The sequence below is a fragment of the Callospermophilus lateralis genome, chromosome 11, assembly GCF_048772815.1.
Source record: "Callospermophilus lateralis isolate mCalLat2 chromosome 11, mCalLat2.hap1, whole genome shotgun sequence".
Taxonomy (NCBI): Eukaryota; Metazoa; Chordata; class Mammalia; order Rodentia; family Sciuridae; genus Callospermophilus; species Callospermophilus lateralis.
Window position 1 is genome coordinate 12,978,650 of NC_135315.1, and position 20,284 is coordinate 12,998,933.

At 48.3% G+C, this 20,284-nt stretch overlaps 1 protein-coding gene across 1 annotated transcript in view; it reads left to right on the forward strand.

Annotated features, from left to right (window-relative positions):
* Prkca (protein kinase C alpha) overlaps positions 1-20,284 on the forward strand; it is a 392,576-nt gene that overhangs the window by 288,791 nt on the left and 83,501 nt on the right. Inside the window, exons 6-8 of the mRNA XM_076869171.2 lie at positions 11,079-11,235; positions 12,328-12,462; positions 12,681-12,777. Coding sequence (XP_076725286.1) covers positions 11,079-11,235; positions 12,328-12,462; positions 12,681-12,777 — 389 coding nt within the window. The remainder of the gene's footprint in view (positions 1-11,078; positions 11,236-12,327; positions 12,463-12,680; positions 12,778-20,284) is intronic.

Sequence of the window (20,284 nt, forward strand, 5' to 3'; positions counted from 1 at the left end):
CGTGTCTGGATACAGTGTGATGGGAAGGATGTGGCAGAGCAGGGGCATTTCAGTGTATCTCATTTCTTCTTGCCTTTGTCTCTGGCAATAAGGAAACAAATATCGCACAATTTATGGGTCATTATTCATGAGCATGGAACAGATTGCGTCAGAAATTCTGTGGAGTTCATGAACACAGACGGTATGAGCAGATTTGATACAGCACGAGGAACAAATATACAAACCAGACAGCCCAGGACCCACTGGCACACAGAATCTCCATCACTGGTGCCTGGTGGACAGTTGCTCATTGTTCTTGTCAATGCCTTTGGGTTTTATTTCCTGAAACCCAGAGAAGTTCCACGCGGTAATGATTTCCCAAGAGCAAATGGCCCCGTCGGATGCCTTTTTCCTGAAAGCTGGAGAGAGAGCTGATGTCCTTCTGTCTTTATGGGCTCAGAGGCTCTTCAAAGCATTTCACATTTTCAGAAAAATTGCTTGACTCCTTTTGGCCTGGCTATATTTTCCCTCAAAAAAAAAAAAAAAGCATATTAGTTTTTTTCTTGTCCTGGAGTCCCTCCAAATGGACGCTTTATGTACTGCACCCAAAAGAAGCAGTGCTTCTGAGCTTCTCAGTCCGGGGGAACCCTTGAGCACCCTCAGGTTTCACCTTTCCTGGTGTGGACCCTGGGGCCGTGCACAGGGGGTGGTGCAGACCCTGCCCCAACCTGCCATCAGTCTGTGCAGATGCAAGCACTGTGTGCCGGGCTGTCAGGAGAGTGGAAGGTTGGAGAAGGTGGGTCTTGTTTCAAGGTAGGGTCTGGTGGTGGAGAAGCACAGAGGGATGTGTTCCCAGAAGGGTATGCTCAGGGCTGGGGCAGCACAAACCCAGAAGCACCAGGCAAGCGTAGCATGGAGACGCATGTAATAGCTACTGAGTGCATAGCAAGGTACTGTGCCGGGCAGTGGGGTCAGAATGATGAGTAACAAAGAGACCGGCTTCGCTGGTATGGAACGGCTCTTGCACGTTATACACATCCTAAAGGTGATAGGTTGGGTGCAGTTCACCAGCCAGCTGGGACCAAGGCCAGCTCCTAAGTCATACCACCATGTGCTCAGTGGAAGTGGGCCAGAGCACGAAGCATTCCTAAAATTTAGATAGAAATGTTGAAGTACATGGTGGGAAACAGAGATTATTGGCCTGTTTTCCATATCTGGAGCCTCAAAAATACTATAACTAAGTGCCAGTCAAGCTATGATTGCAAATAACTTCTGATTTCTTAGGGAGACAAGTATGTGAGCTGCTGTTGCTTCTGGCCAGAGGGTCCTCATGTACCCATCTGATGGTGGAAGCCATGAGACTGCCCACAGCCACCACAGACAACCTCTTTATGTACAGCTCCCATCCGAGAGCAGGCCCCAGCCAAGGTCTCTCCCGGCTCCAGAATGCCTGCTCTGCTCAGGCTGTTACAACAAGATACTGTGGACTGGGTGGCTTGCAAACCACAGACGTGTATTTCTCACAGTTCTGGAGGGTGGGAAGCTCAAGACCAAGGCACAGGCAGATTCTTGGTGGGGACTGGTTTCCTGATTCCTAGATGGTGTCTCCCATGGGTCCTCATGTGGTTGAAGGGGCAAACAAACTCCCCCAGGCCTCTTTTCTAAGGGCACTAATCCCATTCATGAGAGCCCCACTCTCAGTGCCATCACCTTGGGGTTGTAAGTGTGACAGTTAATCTGGTGTAGGAGGACGCATGCGTTCTGATAGTTCAGAAGGTGGCACAGACCTCCTTCCAGCCAAAGCAGGAAGTGACCTAGAGGAATGCTGTGCTCCCTCCACATGCAAACTCAGAGTGTGTGCAGTTAGAAGGAAGACGTCCCTGCTTTGCAGATCTGGGCTCTTGAGACACACCACAGAGGTCCCCAACCTGGGGCCCATGATGGCACCCAGGAGTCATAAAAAATATGATTTTGTGTTGAAGGGTTTGTGGCTTCGAGAGGAGGGGGAATGTCTGGCCCAGGGAGCTTTAGGGTTGTCTGTTACCCACAGTAAAAACCCGTGTGCATCAGAAATGCAACTTGGAACCACACAGCCTTGAACCCTGTCCCCGTGCCAGTTGGAGCCTGACTAGGTCCCTTCCTCTTCCAGGACCTTCCGTGCCCACCTGATAGTCCTGCTAGTTCAGTTCTGGTTTGTCCACAGGGACCTGTGCCAACAAGCCTGCCACCCTCTGTGACGTGCCCCACCTGTGCCAGGGTTCATCTGCCTGCACGGTTTGAGAGGCTCTGAGCCAAGACCCCTAAACCAGGAACCTGGCCTTATTGCTAGACAGCTTAACCGCCCCCGTAACGTCACGTGGGGAGGGCACTCGGCAAGTCCTGTTCCGGAAGCAATCTGTCACCCCACCAGTTTCCCCGTCCACATTTGCCAAGGAGTTCTGGCTCCTGGCACGGAACTGAGTCTCAGCAACACGAGGGAACTGGCAGCTCCTTAGACACAGCTTCTCCCTCATGGCACCCTCAGACAGGCCCAGAGTAAAGATGCCAACAGACCTCCAGAACAGACTGTTCCTCCAGTAACGTGACCCGGGAGCCGTGGGCTGGAGGAAAGTGGAGATCCCTGTGGGCGCTGGAGCCAGCACCCGGGCCTGAGCTGGGGGCTTGGGGGTTCCCTCTTTCTGTCTGATCCAGCCCATCGGCCACCCGAGATTCTCTCTAACCAGCAACTGGCAATTTAAGAGGGTAACTTCCTCGGCAGGGCCAGCCCACAGCTCTGTAAAAGCACAGCTAGATTAGGCAGAAGGACCTTACCCATGTCCTGCTGTCCTAGAACAGGTCAGCCTTTGCCTCCCAGGGCTCCTGGTTACAAATTCCTTTAAAATTCCTATTCCCAGAGCAGCTGCTGCATAATTAAAGAATGGCCTCCATTGATGCCTTTTCTGCTCACTGTTTGCACTTGGTCCCAGGGTGGGGCCGAAATATGGAACAGGCTGGTGAGCATGAAAGGGTGGGGTTGGCCAGCGGGCAGTGGGTCACGGCCAGATCAGATGCTCCAGGGAGGAGGTTGCCAATCAGGTTTGTCTAGGAGCGCAGACTACTGCACCACAGAAACCCTAACATAGCCAGCCACGTGTGCCTAAGAGATGGCTTCTGAAGGTTCTGCTGAGACAGGTGACAGCTAAGGACAAAAGTGGATTGTAAGTGTGACAGTTAATCTGGGTGTAGGAGGATGTCAGGAGATATGTCCTCTCTCCCCAACCCGAGCTCAGGACTTTTCCTTGGCTCTAGGAAAGGGCAGAGTTCAAGAGGCTCAGATCAAAGCATAAAGAACCCGAAGTAGGTGGAAACCCCTCTGTGTCCGTTCTCTCCAAGCCATTCCTGAGTTGTTGGAGTGGTGTTTGTTCTGTGCTAGGAAGCACCAAACTAAGGCCTCAGGACCAAATCTGGCCCACCACTTGTTGTTTGAAATAAAGTATTATTGGAACACAGCCATGGTTGCTTGCTTACACATTGCTTTAACTCTGCAGCAGCAGAACACTGTCTTAGTTCATGCTACTTTGTTGTGTGTCCTTTTCCCTGGTTTCAATATTTGTTCTGTGGTCCTAAAAAACTGCTCCATCAATGCTGATTTACCCAGCTCGATTTCGTGGCCACTGCCGTCTCCTGTCGCCTCTGTGCTTTTCATGTGCCGTTTGCCCCAGAATCAGCATCTACAGCAGAGAGGGACTGAGCAGGTGTGAGTGTGCCCCAGGTGCCAGACCTGAGTGCAAGTGCAAGAACCTGCCCTTGTGTCAGTGCTCCTGGGTGCTCCTGGGCCCTGTGTGTCACTCATGTCATTGTCTTGCTTGACTCAGTCACTAGGCTGATGGTTCTGAGGACATGTCAGCACATTCTACCTACAGAGGCCACCTAGTGACTCAGACACCCCTGGTTTTGGAATTGCACCCCAGAAGGCACTTCCTTTAAATGGGGTACTGGAGCCCCCTCTGCTAAGTTCAAGGTCAAGGCACCAAAGCAGAAATGCAGCAGTGGCCCTTGTCTGCCTTCCCACCTCCCCTTGGTCACCCTGGGCCCTGCCAGGTGTGTGTTCACGTCTCCCTCCCCGTTCTGCCATCGCCCTTGTCTCCAGAGGAAAGGTGTTAGGTCCTTCCCTTCCTCCCCGCTCTCCTAGGCAAAGCTCCTCCCATCCTTTCCTGGATACAGCCAACTTTCTACCTCTTCTCTGGGACTTTGTCTTGTTCAAGTCATTTTCATGCAGCAGCAAGTGAAGGTTGGGTTTTATGCAACCACAGGTCCACCCCAGCTGGCCACGCATTAGGTCACATAGAGAGCAGGATGTCGCACCTCTTTCTGCCAAAGGGGCCCCATCTACAAATGGGCTTGATAATAGCATCTCTTGCATTATTGCAAAGAGCTTAAAACAGTACCTGCCACTTAGTCATTGCTCCAGAGATGCTGCTCCATTGCCACCGTCACCACCATCTTCATCATCTTCCTGGGTAACCAGAGGGCCCGGGTCCTGGCCACACCCTCTGCCTGGTGGTGCAATCAGTCATTCTTGGTGAAGAAGCAGAAGCATGCTCTCTCTCTGGCGCACATGCCATCCCACTCTCTCACACACACAAGCTCACTCACTCTATCCCACATACACACATTCCATCTCTGCCTAAACTCAGAAGGCCAACCTCTCAGGAATCCATAATTTCACAGAGTTTCTCTGGCATTAAATATATTCCAATATGATTATGGTTTTATAATAAATTAATTTATGTCTAAAAGCTCTTTGAGAGATCATCCAAACAGCTAATTCTTTGGGCTGGAAGTCACATTTTGTTAACCAGAGATGGGGCTCATGGTTTTGGGAACCCTGTGTAACTCTGTCACCTGATGTGAGTGACCCCAGGCTCTTTGCACCATTGACACTAAACCTCATGGTTTTCTGCCCTCGTCAGCCACCCCCTCCCTCCAGCAGTCTGGTGTTTGCATTTCTTTTGCTGTTGTTTAACTTCAAAAAAAAAAAAAAAGGAGAATTGTTGTTTTTCCATAGTGTCAGAGAACATCATTTCTGCTTATGCATGGTGTGGAGTAGGATTATAGAATCTGTCGACTCTCGTTTTGCTATCAGACAGGGGTGGAGGTGGCTGGGGCCCCCGGGGGCTGCACACAGCGAACAATCCCGACTTCTGCAGTAAGTCCCTGTTTTGAACCTTTGTCCTTTTTTGTTGGCTTTAAAACAGAAGCTGCAAACAAGGGTGCTCTTAGAGGGGAAACAAAGGCAGCAAGAATAGAGAATTATTTTCTAAAGCAAAGCAGATCATGTGAAAGGCCAGGTTGTTGTTCAACTTGGAGGCACTTGAGTTTTGTGCATCACAAGCAATGTCTCTGTGAGCCCTGAATGGGCAGGGTTACTGCCGGTCAGTGCTGACCCATCATGTTCGTAGGGATATAGCTGTGTCCTCGGTGAAGCTTCTGGTTTAGTGCCCGTGGATTTTGTGCTCTTACTTTGTCTTGTGCTGGGCCAGGTGCCCATGGCAACCTCAGAGTGAGGGTTACCGTCCACGGGGGAGGCAAGGAGGAGTGGGGGGACATGCTAGAGTTGTCCGGTGGTGTTGGCCTTGACCTCACTTTTATGTTAGGTGGTGAGCTCAAGGGTGTTTATCATTATGCTTCTTAATTTATGCTGCATGGATTTCTGGATTAAGAAACCATCTGGATGGATCAAGAATTGCACTGATTTTTTTTTTTTTTTTAAATCCTGGACTATTTTGGAGTACCTCTGAGCTGATTATTTAACTCTTGCCTAACCCTGAGGTCTGGAGATTCCAGGACTGTGAGAACTGCCCCTCTAAAACACTTAGTATCTCTACCCTAAGAAAACAGTCAGACCTCCTGGGCCAGACAGAAGTGGTGGTCGAGGTGGTGGTGATAACGGCCATGATGAAGCTAGCAAGCGGATAGTGTTGCAAATAATGATATGCCTCTTTCCTTGTTCCAGGTTCTTTTCCCAATGGTTGGCATATATTATTCATTCATTTAATTTCCATCTCTTTGTTACAGAAGAGCTAGCTGAGAAACTGGGTGACTTGTTCAAATCATACAGCTAATAAGTGGTAGAGTAGGGTTGGACCCCTACCATCCACATTATGCTGCCCCCAAGAAGTCAGCACCCCCAAGAAGTGCAGCACCCATTCAAGCAATATGAGCCCAATAGGGCCCTGAACATCCATAAATGTGTATTAAGCCCTTACGTGACTCACGTTTCTGGGACAACTTGCTCGTGCTAAAGAAAGCCTGGCAGTCCCGGCAGTCCCTGTGGTCTGCCACCGCAGGCCACCCTTTACTTCTCCCTGTGCAGAAGGCCCATGGCAGCATTGCTGGCCTGGTGGCAGAGACCCTGCTCTTTATTCCCACATGCACCTGGCTCAGCTTTGCCCCCTGGCCAAGGCAGCCCACCCCTCTGAGATGGCCCACAGGCCTGTATTCCCACCTCGCCCCTGAGCATGTCGTCAAAGCACACGTATCCTGGGCTCACCCTGACACCTGAGTCAGGAAACTTTGTGTAGGTATTTCTCCTAATCTTATTTGAATGGATTTTATCCAGAAATGATACCTTACATTATCCAGAAATTACAGAACCTTTTAACCCAGGCTGTTTGGTTCTCAATGTCAGGCTCAACAGCTGATAGTTTCAGAACAGGCCTCTCCAGTCAAAGATGGGAATAGAATGAGGACTCTGTATTTCTACTGACGTCCTGGAGTTACAGAACAGACTTTCCACTCTGCATGGCCTGTGCCACAGTGCAGACGGATTACTCCTGCAGATGCCCCTTCTTGAAAAGGCTGCAGAAGTGCCAGGGAGACAGCAGGGGAAGGCGGGTGCTCTTGCTGCTCCATGAGGCTGCAGGCCTACTCAGCAGAGCTCAGGGAGTACAGGTGGGGCTGCCTCGTGAGTTTCTGGGCAAGGGAGGTGCACTGTGGCCCTGCTGCTGTGTTCAGAGAGATCTTCCTTTGGCACTTTGAGTTGGCATGAGAGATCTTAAAAGAAATGTCATTCTCAATAGCAGCATGGCTTTTTTTTTCCCCTCTTAATTCTATGGTTCTGAACAATTTGGTTCTTGTAGAAAGAGAGAGAAGGGTGGCTAGGGACATAGCTCAGTTGGTAGAGTGCTTGTCTCGCATGCACAAGACCTTGGGTTCAATCCCTAGCACCATCACCAAAAAATAAAATAAAAGTGAGAGACAGAAATAAGCCATGGAATCTTTGCCAACGACATTCTTCTTGGGCACACTGCTCTCCGGCTGTGGAATATTCCACATCCTTAATAACCTGGGAATTGGCATTCCTGTAATTGTGCTTTCCACATTTGGCATGGGACCACTGGGGGATGTGACTCCTGTTAGGACTTGAGATGGTTTCTGAAGGTACTGAACTACACAAAGAGCATCAGGCTGCCTGGTGAGAAAGTCCCTTTCCAGTCTTCTTTTCTGTCTTGGTTGTAAGGCAGACAAAGACCCTGTCTGGGCTAGAAGATCCTTACCACTCTAACACTTGTCAATTTCCCCTTTGCAGCTGGGAGAGAGCAGCCCTCAGGCAGCTGAGTCCAACTAGAAACACACACAGCAGACTTTCATTGTTTTTACTTTTATGGGAACTTCCTATTTATGGCCAAAAATTCCATTTACTTGTGACACATTTCCTTTTTAAGTGTTAGATGTTAAACAGTGAGTTAATGGAAAGGAAAACGTGAGTAATAGATCTCCCAGTGATGCCAACAGTGCTAATCCCACCTCCCCGACCTGAGAACAGCTGCTGGGTGCACTGAGTGGCACTCATCCGAGCCTTCCATAGACTCACCTGCAGGGGCCTCTTGAAAGACCCTGTGAATCTGACTCCTGGGGGTGGGGCCAGGCATCAGTATGTGACCCTAACACCCCAGATGTTTGCAGTGTGTCACTTGAGGCTCAGGTTGCCGCCCGCCTGTGCTAGGACAGCATCCCCCTCGTGTCTCCTAGTAGCATCTGTCCCTTTTTCTCTCTCCTGCCTTCAGCATTTCTTCTCATCCTCTCCCCCACTTGAATTCTGCTCTGGTGTTCCCTCTCTCCCCTGTTCCAGAGTGGCCAGCCATTCCTGTTAGCAATGACCTGCAGCGTGCCCTCTGGTTTGAAGACTATTGAAAATCATGTTAGAAAATCTCCATGTTAGAAAATCTCCACATCATATTCTCCCCTGGGTATTCCTAAGCCATTCTTCCAGTTTCTTTGGGTTTTGTTGTCCACCCGTAACTTGCGTTAACAGCAATGATGATAACTGTGTGGGTTTTTAGCGTGCTGGCTGCTTTCTAAGCACTTAGCGTGTATGATCCTGCGTAGTGCTGGCCTTGCCAGCAGGTACAGTTTTTCAGATGGGGAAACAAGCACAGAGAACTGGAATATCTTTCCCACGACCAGAAAGTGGCAGAGGCAAAGCCCACATTCTGAGCAGATGGAACCTCAAGCTGGTGGCTTATGATCCTGATTCAGTTGTCCTGGACCGCCATGAGTCACACCTCAGGAGACCGTTATCTGCAGCAATAAGAAATTGAAATTTGGATCCACTGTTTGCCTCAGTGGCATTTGGAATTGATAACTCTTTCTATTTTCAACTTAAATGATAGTATCTCAGCAGGGAACCCACGGCTTTAGATCCCATCAAGGTTTTAGCTCATCACCATTCAGAGGAGATCAGCCTGGAGTGATTTCGTGTGTGCTGCTATCAGGGCTATAAATTGAAGATGTAAAAGCCAGCACCTGCAATAAACTGAAAATGGCAGGAGGCAACTATGGACCTCTAGGTGGCCTCAGTACAACTCTTCATTAGCTTATCTGGAATGTGACCTTCTGCAGCCCTCAGTGTTAGACACTCCAGGCATTTTCTGCCTTTTAAAAAAGTATCAGATTCTCATTCTGGTGTTTAATCAGAGTCCTTTGGCCCCTTTCCAATCATTGAGGGAGAGCTCCTTTTTACACTCAAATTGTTCATCTTTTGTAATTCTCAGGGTCGATGTTTTAGGAGATGAGACCTTCTGCGTGACATTAAACCTTGAATTCTCAGGCAAATGCTCGGGTACCCTGGGGAACTTCTGACCAAATGATGAGCAGTGGGGGGACCCTGTGCCCAGGTCTAGTGAGCACTCACATCATAAAATCCTGCTTCTAATTTTCCAAGCCACCAACTATTTAAGGTACTTTATATACATTTCCTTGAGTTCTCCCAGCAAGTTGATGCCACCAGAATTTTGGACCGGTTCATTTTTGTAATTAAAAAAACAAAAAACAAAAAACAGAGGCCTCGGGTCCAGTGCTCAGGATTATGCAGAGGAGGAGGCAGGACTTAGAGTAGCTTGGCTGAGCTGCAGGGGTCCCTGTGTTGAGGCACCAGGTTAAGAGCACATACAGCTTTGGACCAGCAGGGGTCAGTGCACAGTGGGGCCACCAGCTACCAGGGGCCTTGCTCATCCTCAGCTTCTGCTCTTAGGGTCACACCCACCTTGTTTGTGTACCAAAGATCAAATATCTTTAGTATTCTTCCTTTCCTCCTCTAGTCCCTGTCCTCTGCCAGCTCAGCACCTTCTTCTAAATTTCTCCTGTAATTCTTCACTGTCAGACCTATAACCTATGCCAGGTGGCAAGGTCCACGATTCTCCAACTTTTACAGACATCAGAATCACCTGGGGGCTTGTGAGCAGCAATCTGGTCCCCACCTGCCGAGTTCTGATTCAGGAGCCACACTGTGACAACTGCTAGGCCAGAGAGCCTGGTCCTGGATAGATGGATGTCGATGGTGCCTGACCGGCAAGGGACCCTGGCAATGAGAAATTCCCCCCTGACGGGGGGAGATAGTAAGGAAGACGTTGGGGTAGGCAGCCTCAGACCTTTGTCCCTTCTCATCTTTGTGGTAGATAACGAACTGTCACATTTGATGTCGGTGACTTTAGACAGCTGCCCCCACTGACGCAACCCCTGCCAGCCACATCTCTGAGCAGGACTCCTCTGTGGGTACAATGGTCTTTCCTTTTAATTGGTTTTTTTTTGGCGGGGAGGGGCACTGGGAGTTGAACCCAAGGGTGCTTTACCCCTGAGCTACATCTACAGCCCTTTTAAGTTTTATTTAATTTTTGTTTTGAGACAGGGTCTTGTTAAGTTACTGAGGCTGGCCTTGAACTTGGGCTTCTCTTGTCTCAGCCTCTTGAGTCCCTGGGATTATAGGCATGTGCCACCGCGCCCAGCTTTAACTACTTTTTGATTCCTGTGTTATTACTTTTTGAGCTGGAATGTGCTTTGGGTTCATGTGGGGGTCTTGTTAAAGTGAGGGCTCTGAGTTAGTAAATTTGAAGTAAGGCCTGAGATTCTGCATGTCAGACGAGTTCCCAGGTAATGTGCTGGTCCCTGGACCTGTACATTGGAAGGCAGTTCTGAATTACAGCTGTCTACACCATTGGCTCCATCCATGCCACACAATAAAGTCACCAGGGGAGCTTTGAAAAACCAGTACTTGGGCCACATTCCTTAGATATTCTAATTTAATTCTGAGCATTGATGTAACCCCTCTCCCAAGTGATTCCAAGGTAGAGCCAGGGTCGGAGTACACCAGCCTTCAGGAAGAAAGGCACAACACCTTCTAAGAGTTCAAGGGTGTGTGCAGTGCCATGGACCACGTTGGGCAGGTTGCCTGCATATGGGGAGGCTGCCCCTTTTCTCCTAGAGAGCTATGAAGGTCACCTGGGCATCTTGTTAAAATGCAGGTTCTACTTCTGAAATTTGGGGTGGGACCCAGGCTTTGCATTTCTCGTAGGTGCATGAGGCCCGCAGTGCTGCCAGTGCAGGCTGGTGCTGCCTCGAGGCTAGACCTGGAGCACTGGGCCCACCCGATGTCCAGTATCAAAGCCGAGAAGGTGGCGGCAGCCTTCTCATGTTGAGTGTCAAAGGCTTCTGATTTTCATCTTCCTCCCCTTAAACACCATCTTGGTGTCCCTTGGACCCAGCTTGGTGTTGACACAGGACGCTAATGAATGCAGATCAGCCCTCTTTTTGTGACTTTTTTCTTTCTTCTCTCTTCACAGTACGGGATGCAAAAAATCTAATCCCTATGGATCCCAATGGGCTCTCTGATCCTTACGTGAAGCTGAAACTTATTCCTGACCCTAAGAATGAAAGCAAACAGAAAACCAAAACCATCCGCTCCACACTGAACCCCCAGTGGAATGAGTCCTTCACGTTGTAAGTGTGTCTCCTCTTCTAGATCAAACCCCATTCTTATGAACCATGCAGCTCTCAATCTCATTATTAGAGATAATGGGGGGGGCAGTGACAAATGTCTCTACACACGTCCTCATCCTAATACCTCTCAGACTGCTGTTGGTGTGGACAGCTGTCATCACCTGTTTGGGGCAAAGTAACTCAGTTTACCAGGAATTACATGATGCCAGCCCCAAATAATTACCATTACTTATTCTGCACCGGGGGAAAAAAATCTGTTTAAGGTATTACTGATGATTTAAAAGCATATAAGGTGTGTCCCACCTTTTGATGGACTTAGATTTTTTTCTTTTTCTTTTTTTGTGATACTGGAGATTGAACCCAGGGCCGTGCACTTACTTGGTGGCCAAGCACTTTACCACTGAGCTACATCCCCGATGCCCTGAATTTGGGTTATTTTCAGGGTTAGAAGAGGGTGTGAGGCAAGAATTGAATGATTGTTACAACACAGAACAAGTGAGTAGCGCAGGAAGTGTCATCCCCACTGCAGTAGGAAGGTACCCTCACCTTTAAGGGAAGGTTTCTCAGAGGAGGTGACCTTGAGGTGGGCCTTGAAGGATTTCAGAAGTAGGAAGGGTGGAAGGGGAAGATGGGAGGGGGGAATGGGAGGGGAAGTGAGGAAGTCAGGGATGAGAAGTGGCTATAGCAGAGTGCCAGCAGGTGTATCTGTGGACAGCCAGAGATGGGGCTCTCCATTGTAGCAAAGCCAGTGAGCTCTGCTCTGTAAGACAGGAGTGTGTCTCCTAGACTGTGCAGGTCAGGTCTCTGTTGCCCCTGCACAGCTCTGACATTCCAGGGCCAGAGCAGCCAGAGACAGTATGTAAACACTGAGTTCTAATAGAGCAGGCAGTGGCCAGCTTGGGCCCCTGGGCCGTGGCTGCCTAATCCCTAACCTAGAGCTCCCAGTGTAGGGCTGGTATTCTGTCGGCACAGGAAGAGACATGAATGTACTATTTCAGGCTCAGATCATGAGCATATGGTATCTCCCAAGAAAGCACAATCGAGATAACCCCGTGTGTGTGTGTGTGTGTGTGTGTGTGTGTGTCTTTGTAGCAAACTAAAACCTTCAGACAAAGACCGACGACTGTCCGTAGAAATCTGGGACTGGGATCGGACAACACGGAATGACTTCATGGGATCCCTTTCCTTTGGAGTCTCAGAGCTCATGAAGATGCCAGCCAGTGGATGGTAAGGAAGCCCCTGAGACTGAGCAGTCCCCAAGCATCAGACCACTTAGAGATGCGGGAGACAGGCCGGTTTCCATCTCTGAACTACCGGGTGGCTGCCTGCCCGCCCACCTGGGCACCGTCTCCCACGGGGCATTTCACCCACCACTCGACTAGAGATGGAAGGCCAGGAGCTGCTCGGCTCGTGCTTACCTCCGCTTTTCTCTGTGTCTTTGAAAGGTACAAGTTGCTTAACCAAGAAGAAGGTGAGTACTACAACGTGCCCATTCCAGAAGGGGACGAAGAAGGAAACGTGGAGCTCAGGCAGAAATTCGAGGTGAGGATCCCAGCGAAACCTGGGGCAACCCCTTTCCTTTAGCTGGTGAAACATAACTTCCGAGAGCCCCGGAGTCGTGTCGTTGAAGGGCAAAAGTAATTTCAACCTTACACTCGTTTTCTTAATTGAACAACATAAATGCTGCATGTAATTTCTTTCCTTTGCAAGTTGTTGGCCTTCTGTGTCCTTTGTCCTTTAGAGAATGGAGGTGGGAAATAGTGCAGAGAGGAAGACATGGTCATATTCGTGTTGCTGTCACCAAAATACCCGAACAACTGCAGGGAGGGAAGGTTTATTTGGCTTACAATTTCAGAGGCTCAGTCCATAGGCTGCTGAGTCCATTGCTTTGGGCCCACGGTGAGGCTGGACACCATGGCTGAATGGCAGGGTGGAGGAAAGCAGCTCAGCTCACGGTGGCCAGGAAGAAGGAGAGAGAGACAGAGACAGAGAGTTGGGGGTGGGGGGAGGGAGAGAGAAGGTGAGGAAGTGGCAGCTGGAAAGATTCTCCCTTCCGGGGCACATCCCCAGTGACCCACCTCTGCCAGCCACACCCCACCTGCCTACAGTTAGCACCCAGTCAGTCTCTTCACATGAAGGTGGACTGATTAGGTTGCAGTTTGTATAGTCTAATCGTTGCACCTCTAAATAATCCTGCATTAGCACAGGAGCCTTGGGGGGGCACCTCATATCCAACAATATTGTTGAATTTTGCATAAGAACATGATTTACCAATCACTGGGGAGACAGCAGGGTTCTGAGTGTGGAGTCCTTCTTACAAAGGTGGGCTCCTGCTCAATCCTCTCCCTGGGAGGAATTTGCTTGTAATCAGGGTACCACGCCAGCATGTTAGTGTTTTGTTGTTTTGCTGTTTTATTTTTTCCTACAGAATGCAAAAACTCTCTAGTGTTGTTCTAAAAGACCAGCTTAAACAAATATCCCTTTGTGTTTGAGATTCCTTTTTGCTTTTGCTCCCGATCTTTAGAAAACCCAGCCTCCTGCCCTTCTTCCTGTTTTGTTTGTCTCTGTCACCCATTCCCTTCTCTTCTTTCCCCTCCCTTTGCTCCCCTCCACCTCTCCCTTCCTCCATCTCCTTACTCACCAGATGTCCAACCTCTAGTGGACACCCATCTTCCTAAGCATCTGCCTTTTATCCCAGGTCACCATTTTTTATTTCTTTCTATTTCTCTAATCACTTTGCATGTTGCTGTTTGAGGGCTTCTTATAGAAGCCTCTGCAGTCTGTGCTGAATTCCTTTTTGAATCTTTCCATTCTTCAGACTAATTAGGATTCCCTGGAATTTCTGCTCCCTAAAGAAAAGCATGCAAGTGTGTACAGATGCTGATTTGTTACTGGAGTGTTGACACTAATGAGTTCCTACTGGTCTTGTTCTCCTTATTCTGTTCTTCCCCAAAATACAGATAGTTCAGTACATTCCAATACTCCAATACAGATACTTCCAATTCCTAAGGAAGTGAAACATGAAGCTTTTCAGATTATTTCATTACATCAGTGGTTAAAATGGATCTGGGAAACACTGAAGGGCAGGGGCTATAAGGGTAGATGCCCCCTGGGTGCCTAATGAGTCACAGGTGATTAGACCAATGGCAACTCACAGCAGGTTGGGGGTGAGTGAGACAGTAGGGAGCAATGGGGACTGTGGCAAGCTGGTGAACTTGAGCCCTGTGTAAAGGTGGCAGCCACGCTGCTCAGTGCTAAAGGGTCATTCCACGAACAGGCCCAGGCCCCGTGCTGCCCCCTCTGTGGCTCAAGAGAATCCAGAACTCCAGGCTTTTATATGGCATATTCTGATTTCTCTTAATGTTGGCAGCTAATTAAAACTTACAGGTCTGTGTAGGTCAAACAGACATCTGTAGCTTTAGACACAGGCAGGGGTCAACCAGTGAGATCAGGCTGCGGTCTCTACTCTTAAAAAAAAATATAGGAGGAAAAAAATAAATGAAAGGAAAAAATACATCAAATGAGAAGAATACCATTCTTTCCAAAGAAGCCTTCTGACATTGGAGGAATTCAAGTACCCAGATACCAGTCAGGGTGTCACCAGGCACACCCTCACCTCCCGTTCCCTCTCTCTCTCTCTCTCTCTCTCCCTCCCTCCCTCCTGTTCCCTCTCTCTCTCTCTCTCCTCCGCTTGCTTGCACTCCACACCCTGCTGGGGTCGCAGGCCTGAGTCCCAGGCAGGAGGGTTGCCTTGATGCCCCTCCCAATACCACACCCCATATGATGGATGGATCCTTCTAGGGAGCGTGTCTTTTCGGAACACTGAGCACCAGTGGTACCCAGCTGCCTCAGGCAGAGGAGGAACCCGGGGAGCTAACAAGAGCTCTCGGAACTTCCTGTCCTCAAGCTGATCCGTCTGAGACCTGGCTTTACTGATAGAGAGATACCGACCCGTTTTTGCTGCTTCATATCCATGGTTTCCTAGGATGCAACCTTCCTGTTTTTCTGGGCAGTGAATCCAGCTTTTTATAAAGGTCAGCGTTCCAAGCTGAAAAATAAAAATAAAAACCACAGGCCAGAGGGCTTGAAGCTGAGAGCAAAAGCATTTCTCTTGAGGGACAGTTAGAGGCCGTGCGCGTTGCGGGTTGTGTGTCCCTCCTGGGAGAGCTGAACTTGGCGGCACAGCACTGGCCCCGGGCCCTGTGACCTCCAAGGACAGAGGCAAGGTCAGCAGAGTTGAGAGACAGAGCCCTGCTGTTCGGTCCCCCAAAGAGCACCTGCTTGAACTAAACCCCAACTTTTTGCTCTAATCGTTTACTTAGAGCATTTAAAAACCACAACCAGCCAGGCATGATGGTGCATGCTCATAATCCCAGTGGCTCAGGAGGCTGAGGCAGGAACATCAGGTGTTCAAATCCAGCCTCAGTAACAGCAAGGTGTCAAGCAACTCAGTGAGACCCTGTCTCTAAATAAAATCCAAAATAGGGCTGAGGATATGGCTCAGTGGCTGAGTGCCTCTGAGTTCAATCCCTAATACCAAACAACAACAACAAACACACACACACACACACACACACACACAACCACAGGAGACTATGCAGGAAGCCATTAGGTGATGAGTCCGAAGGTGCCAGGGAGTTCATGACAACCATCATGCTGCCTTTAAATGAAATATTCTGATCTGATTTTAGGCTGGCATTCAATCCCACAATGGTATTTTGTTGAGGTCTATAAGTGTGGAAGTTGCAAACCTTCCCTTGTACCCCAGTGTTGGGAAACCCTGTGCCAGGCCAGAAAGACTACAGTCTGCATTTGAGCCATTCTGGGGGCAGCTAGCCTTTCCAAACAGGGGCCAATTGGCATCTGGGTACAATTTAACTTCCACCCCATTTCCTCCCTCTCGGGGCTCAGACCCAGGTTCCCCTCTGTGTTCCCCTGTCTGCAGATAGTTACCGCCCTGGCTGCTTTTCTCACATCAGTCTTCTGGTCCTCACCCATTCTTTCCTCCTCTCCTGCCTCCATTAGGAGATCCACTGTGGGGCAGGGCGGGGCAGGGTGGGTTCCGTGATGGATGGTTGCAGGATGAAGCTTGGCCTAGGCATCTCTCAGCAGCCTCGCACAGAGGCTGGTCTATCTTCTTTCCTCATCAAGCTCTGTTTTCTAGAAAGCATTAACTAGCTGTGGTTTTTGATGTCCATCCCCAGAAATCAAAAGTCATTCAGTCTAATGAAAGAAACATCAGAACCAATGAGCATTTACACTCTCCCCACTGCATTAGCATTCATCGCATCATTCGATGGCAAGTTTGTCAAATTTAAGTTGTTGACTCTAGAAACTTGGCAAACAGAAGGATCCGTGAGCGAAGCTCTTAGGAGCCAAGGAAAATCCCAGGATGCCTGGAAAAGCCCTTGCTCCATTGCACGTCCTGACAGAGCAGACCCTCTGCCTGAAAGGCGATGCAAACCAGAACCTCTCCTGTGATCTTCTTGGACTGTGTGTCCATTCACCTGTGACCTGTTCCAGGTTGTCCAGACGAGGTGCACATGGTCCCTGGTCACAAACATAAATTATGCGTCTTTCCATTTGTTCACTGAGGTTCCAGCATGAGCAAAACAAACCGTCCCCACTTCCTGTGGAGCTTGCTCTGTCCCTGTGGACCCTGCTTCTTATCTACTTGGGGATGGAGCAGGAAATTCATGTATTGAGCATATATTATGTTCTACACTGGTGAGCACTTCCCCAGGGCCTCCTGGGGCTTTTGAGGACAACCAGGATTCCTGACTTTGCCCTGGCTCTGAGTCTCTGCTCCCCACCATGCGGCTCATAGCCAAATTTTAGAAATGGATCTGCCTTTCTTTGGAGGTGGTCCAGAGGATGCGTTTGGGGCTCGACAAATGTTCTCTTTAAAGTGTCAGGTAACGATTGTTTCAGGCCGTGCAGTGTCTGCTGTAATGTGCCAACTCTACCGCAGCAGCACAAAAGCACCAACAGACATAGGTGACAGATGAGCATGCAGAGTTTCAATAAAACTTTATTTACAAAAGACCAGATTTGTCATTGGACCAGTCTGCCAACCTGGTGTAGCCCATGAACCCTGGAATCCAATCCTGTTTTGCTCATAATTAACTACATAACCTCTCTGTGCCTTAGTCTCGTTACCAGGGTGGTGATAATAGCAGTATTTTCTTAATAGAGTTGTTTTAAAGATTAAATCAAAGAGTTAGTAGAAAAGTCCCAAAAGGATACTTCTATACAAATGTTGGCCCTTCCAGTAATCAAGATCATTGTCAATATGTTTCATTGCAGAAACTGGCTAACTATAGGTCCTTCTTCTTCTTTTTTTTTTTTTTAACTTCTGAAGTTTCCCTGAAAAATGATAAATTTTCCTGTTGAAATCATGCTCTATTTAAATACAGGGCTTTTGGCCCTGTATTGCAGCCATATTATGAAGTTGAGGCATGTCAATGAGAACCTTATCACCATTTATGTTTTTATGGGAGAATATATCCTGATTTACATGCAGACGGTTTTCTGGGATAAATCTGTTATAATTTGGGGACTTTGTGCATCTGGAAATGCATCAAACAACCTCTGAGCAAAGCTTGTCACAGAAATGAATGTGATTCCACAATGAGATGTCAGCTGGCACTGACACTTCAGCATTCACTGCTGTGGCATAGGATCCTGATCAAAGACTCAAAAATCAGGCCCATCTGGCAGATGATTGATTGATCTGAACCACACCGAGAACAAACACAAATGTAACCATAATGGCGGTAGCAGCCAATACAGATTCCATTCCCAAGAAAGTCCCGTACTCTCCTTGGTGTAACATTGCCATTTCAATCTCTTACAAAAATCTAGGTGCAGAATTACTCATATCCTGGGCTCTTCCCAGGGAGCTTGCTGCACCCAGCCTTCCAGCTGGGAAAAGTGGGGGTGCCTAACCTCCTTGCTCTCTCCTTCAGAACGGTTCTAAGGGTTCTTCCTGCTGTGCTTATCAGTGGGCTCGAACATTTTCATGTTGCATTTATCAGTCAGTCGATTCCTTTCCCGAGCCTCCTGGGACCACATCTACCTCCAGAATTCAAGTTGTCCTAGAATTAAGAAAATAGATGGAGCCAAGGGAAGGAAAGGCAGATGGAGATGAGTTCTGGGGCCATTCCCAGGCCATCCCCTTCCCACCAGTGCAGAGCTCCTACAAGTGGCCCCCTCTGCTCCGGGGCAACTTACTCTAGCCCTGACTGTCTTCCACCCCATCCTGCCACCTAGAGAGAAAGGAAGCCACAGAGCAAGTAATTCTAGCTGGGGATCTGGCTCTTTCCAGGGGAGACAGCTCCCGATGCAGTTTCCCATTTCCTATTCCATTATTGAACAAAGTAAGTCTCCATTTTCTAATTTTGAACCAAGATCACTATTATCACTTCTAATTTGTATTTTGATGGCTTTTAGCTGCAAACAGACTCTAAATGAGCTCATTTCTACCTGAGGGGTTGCTTCTCTCCTCCATGTTGTTATCAGTTCATAGAGATTCAAATCTAAAAAGGCCAGCTTTCCTTATATGATAAGACACAACGGGACGCCATATTATTCAGCTTGAGTATCCAGGCTTTTCATTGTTTTTATTATTATACATCATTTAAAAAATAAGAAACTTGAAAACACATTAGCATTTTTCTCTTCTAACTGTAACTGTTAACTTTTGCCCCCCTCCAAAACCTAGTATTAAAAAAAAAATTAGCAGCCAGGTGTGGTGGTGCATGCCTGTATTCCCAGCGATTCAGAGAGGAGGATCTCAAGTTCAAGGCCAGCCTTAGCAACTTAGTGAGACCCTGTCTCAAAATTTAAAAAGTAAGAATGACTGTGGATGTGACTCAGTGGTAGTGCACCCCTGGGTTCAGTCACCAGTATCCCCCTGCTACACACACACACAAATTAAAAAATTAAGGAGACTCCTCCAAGGCAGAATGAAGACAGCTAAGAGGCAGGCAGCATGCTTTGGGCATTGCCACAGTGGAATAAATCTGTTGTCAGAATCTAATGAAAATGGCATCCCATTAGAGAACTGGCAGATGATATGTTATAAATAATTCTTCTGAGTATCCCGACCCAAGAAAACAAGATGAATTTATTTAATCACCGTGTCACTTGAAACTTGTGTGAGCTCTCTAAAGGGAAATACTTTTGAAGTTCTGTAAAGAAGGAAAGTTGTGATTGAGCATGAAATACAGCCCCCACTTTAGAAGTCAATCTCTATGAGAGCCACCTCCCATCCTGTCCCTTCCTGGGGAAGAGGAGGTGGGAAGCTGATAGGGCAGTGTTGACCGCAGTAGTGATGATATGTCCCCAGTGGTGACTCTGAGGCACCAGGCACTTCTGCAAAGGACACAACATGCCACCCTCCCTGGAGAAGTGCTATTGCACAATGGCTAAAAGTCCCAGTCCTGCAGCCAGACTGCTGGGATTCAGATACCCTGACCTTGAGCCAATGTCTCAGTGGTTCAGCCTGGTATTCTGGAAGGAAGATGCAATTAGATTAGCTAGCCATAGTTTCACATCCCTGCTCTACCATTTCCTGGCCGATGACCTTGGATAAGTTTCTTAACCTCTGACCTCTAGTTCCCTTGTTTGTGAAATGGAAATAATAATAGTACCCACTGCAAAGGACCACTGTGAGGAGTAAATCAGTTCAATATGTAAGCTGCGTAGACAAGTACCTGACCTAGAGTGAGCACTCATTTTCTCACTCATGGCTCTATTTTTTTTCACTTTTATAATAGTTGATTATATGAAATAGATAGGATTCAAATTTGGTTTTGACTTATATTCATGAAAAGTTGTAAATTCCAAGGCTACCTTTATATGTGCAAATGAAGGGCCCCAGATGGGCAAGAGCAATCGCAGAACGCTGTTCTGAGCATGGTGATGTTTTGGCAAGGAATCATTTTCCAGAACAGAGAAGTGCACGGCCTGTCCTGATGCCCAGCTTCCTAGAGCCCGAGGCCTGACTCAGCCCAGGCTGGTGCTGTCTTGAGCAGCAGGCCTCCCT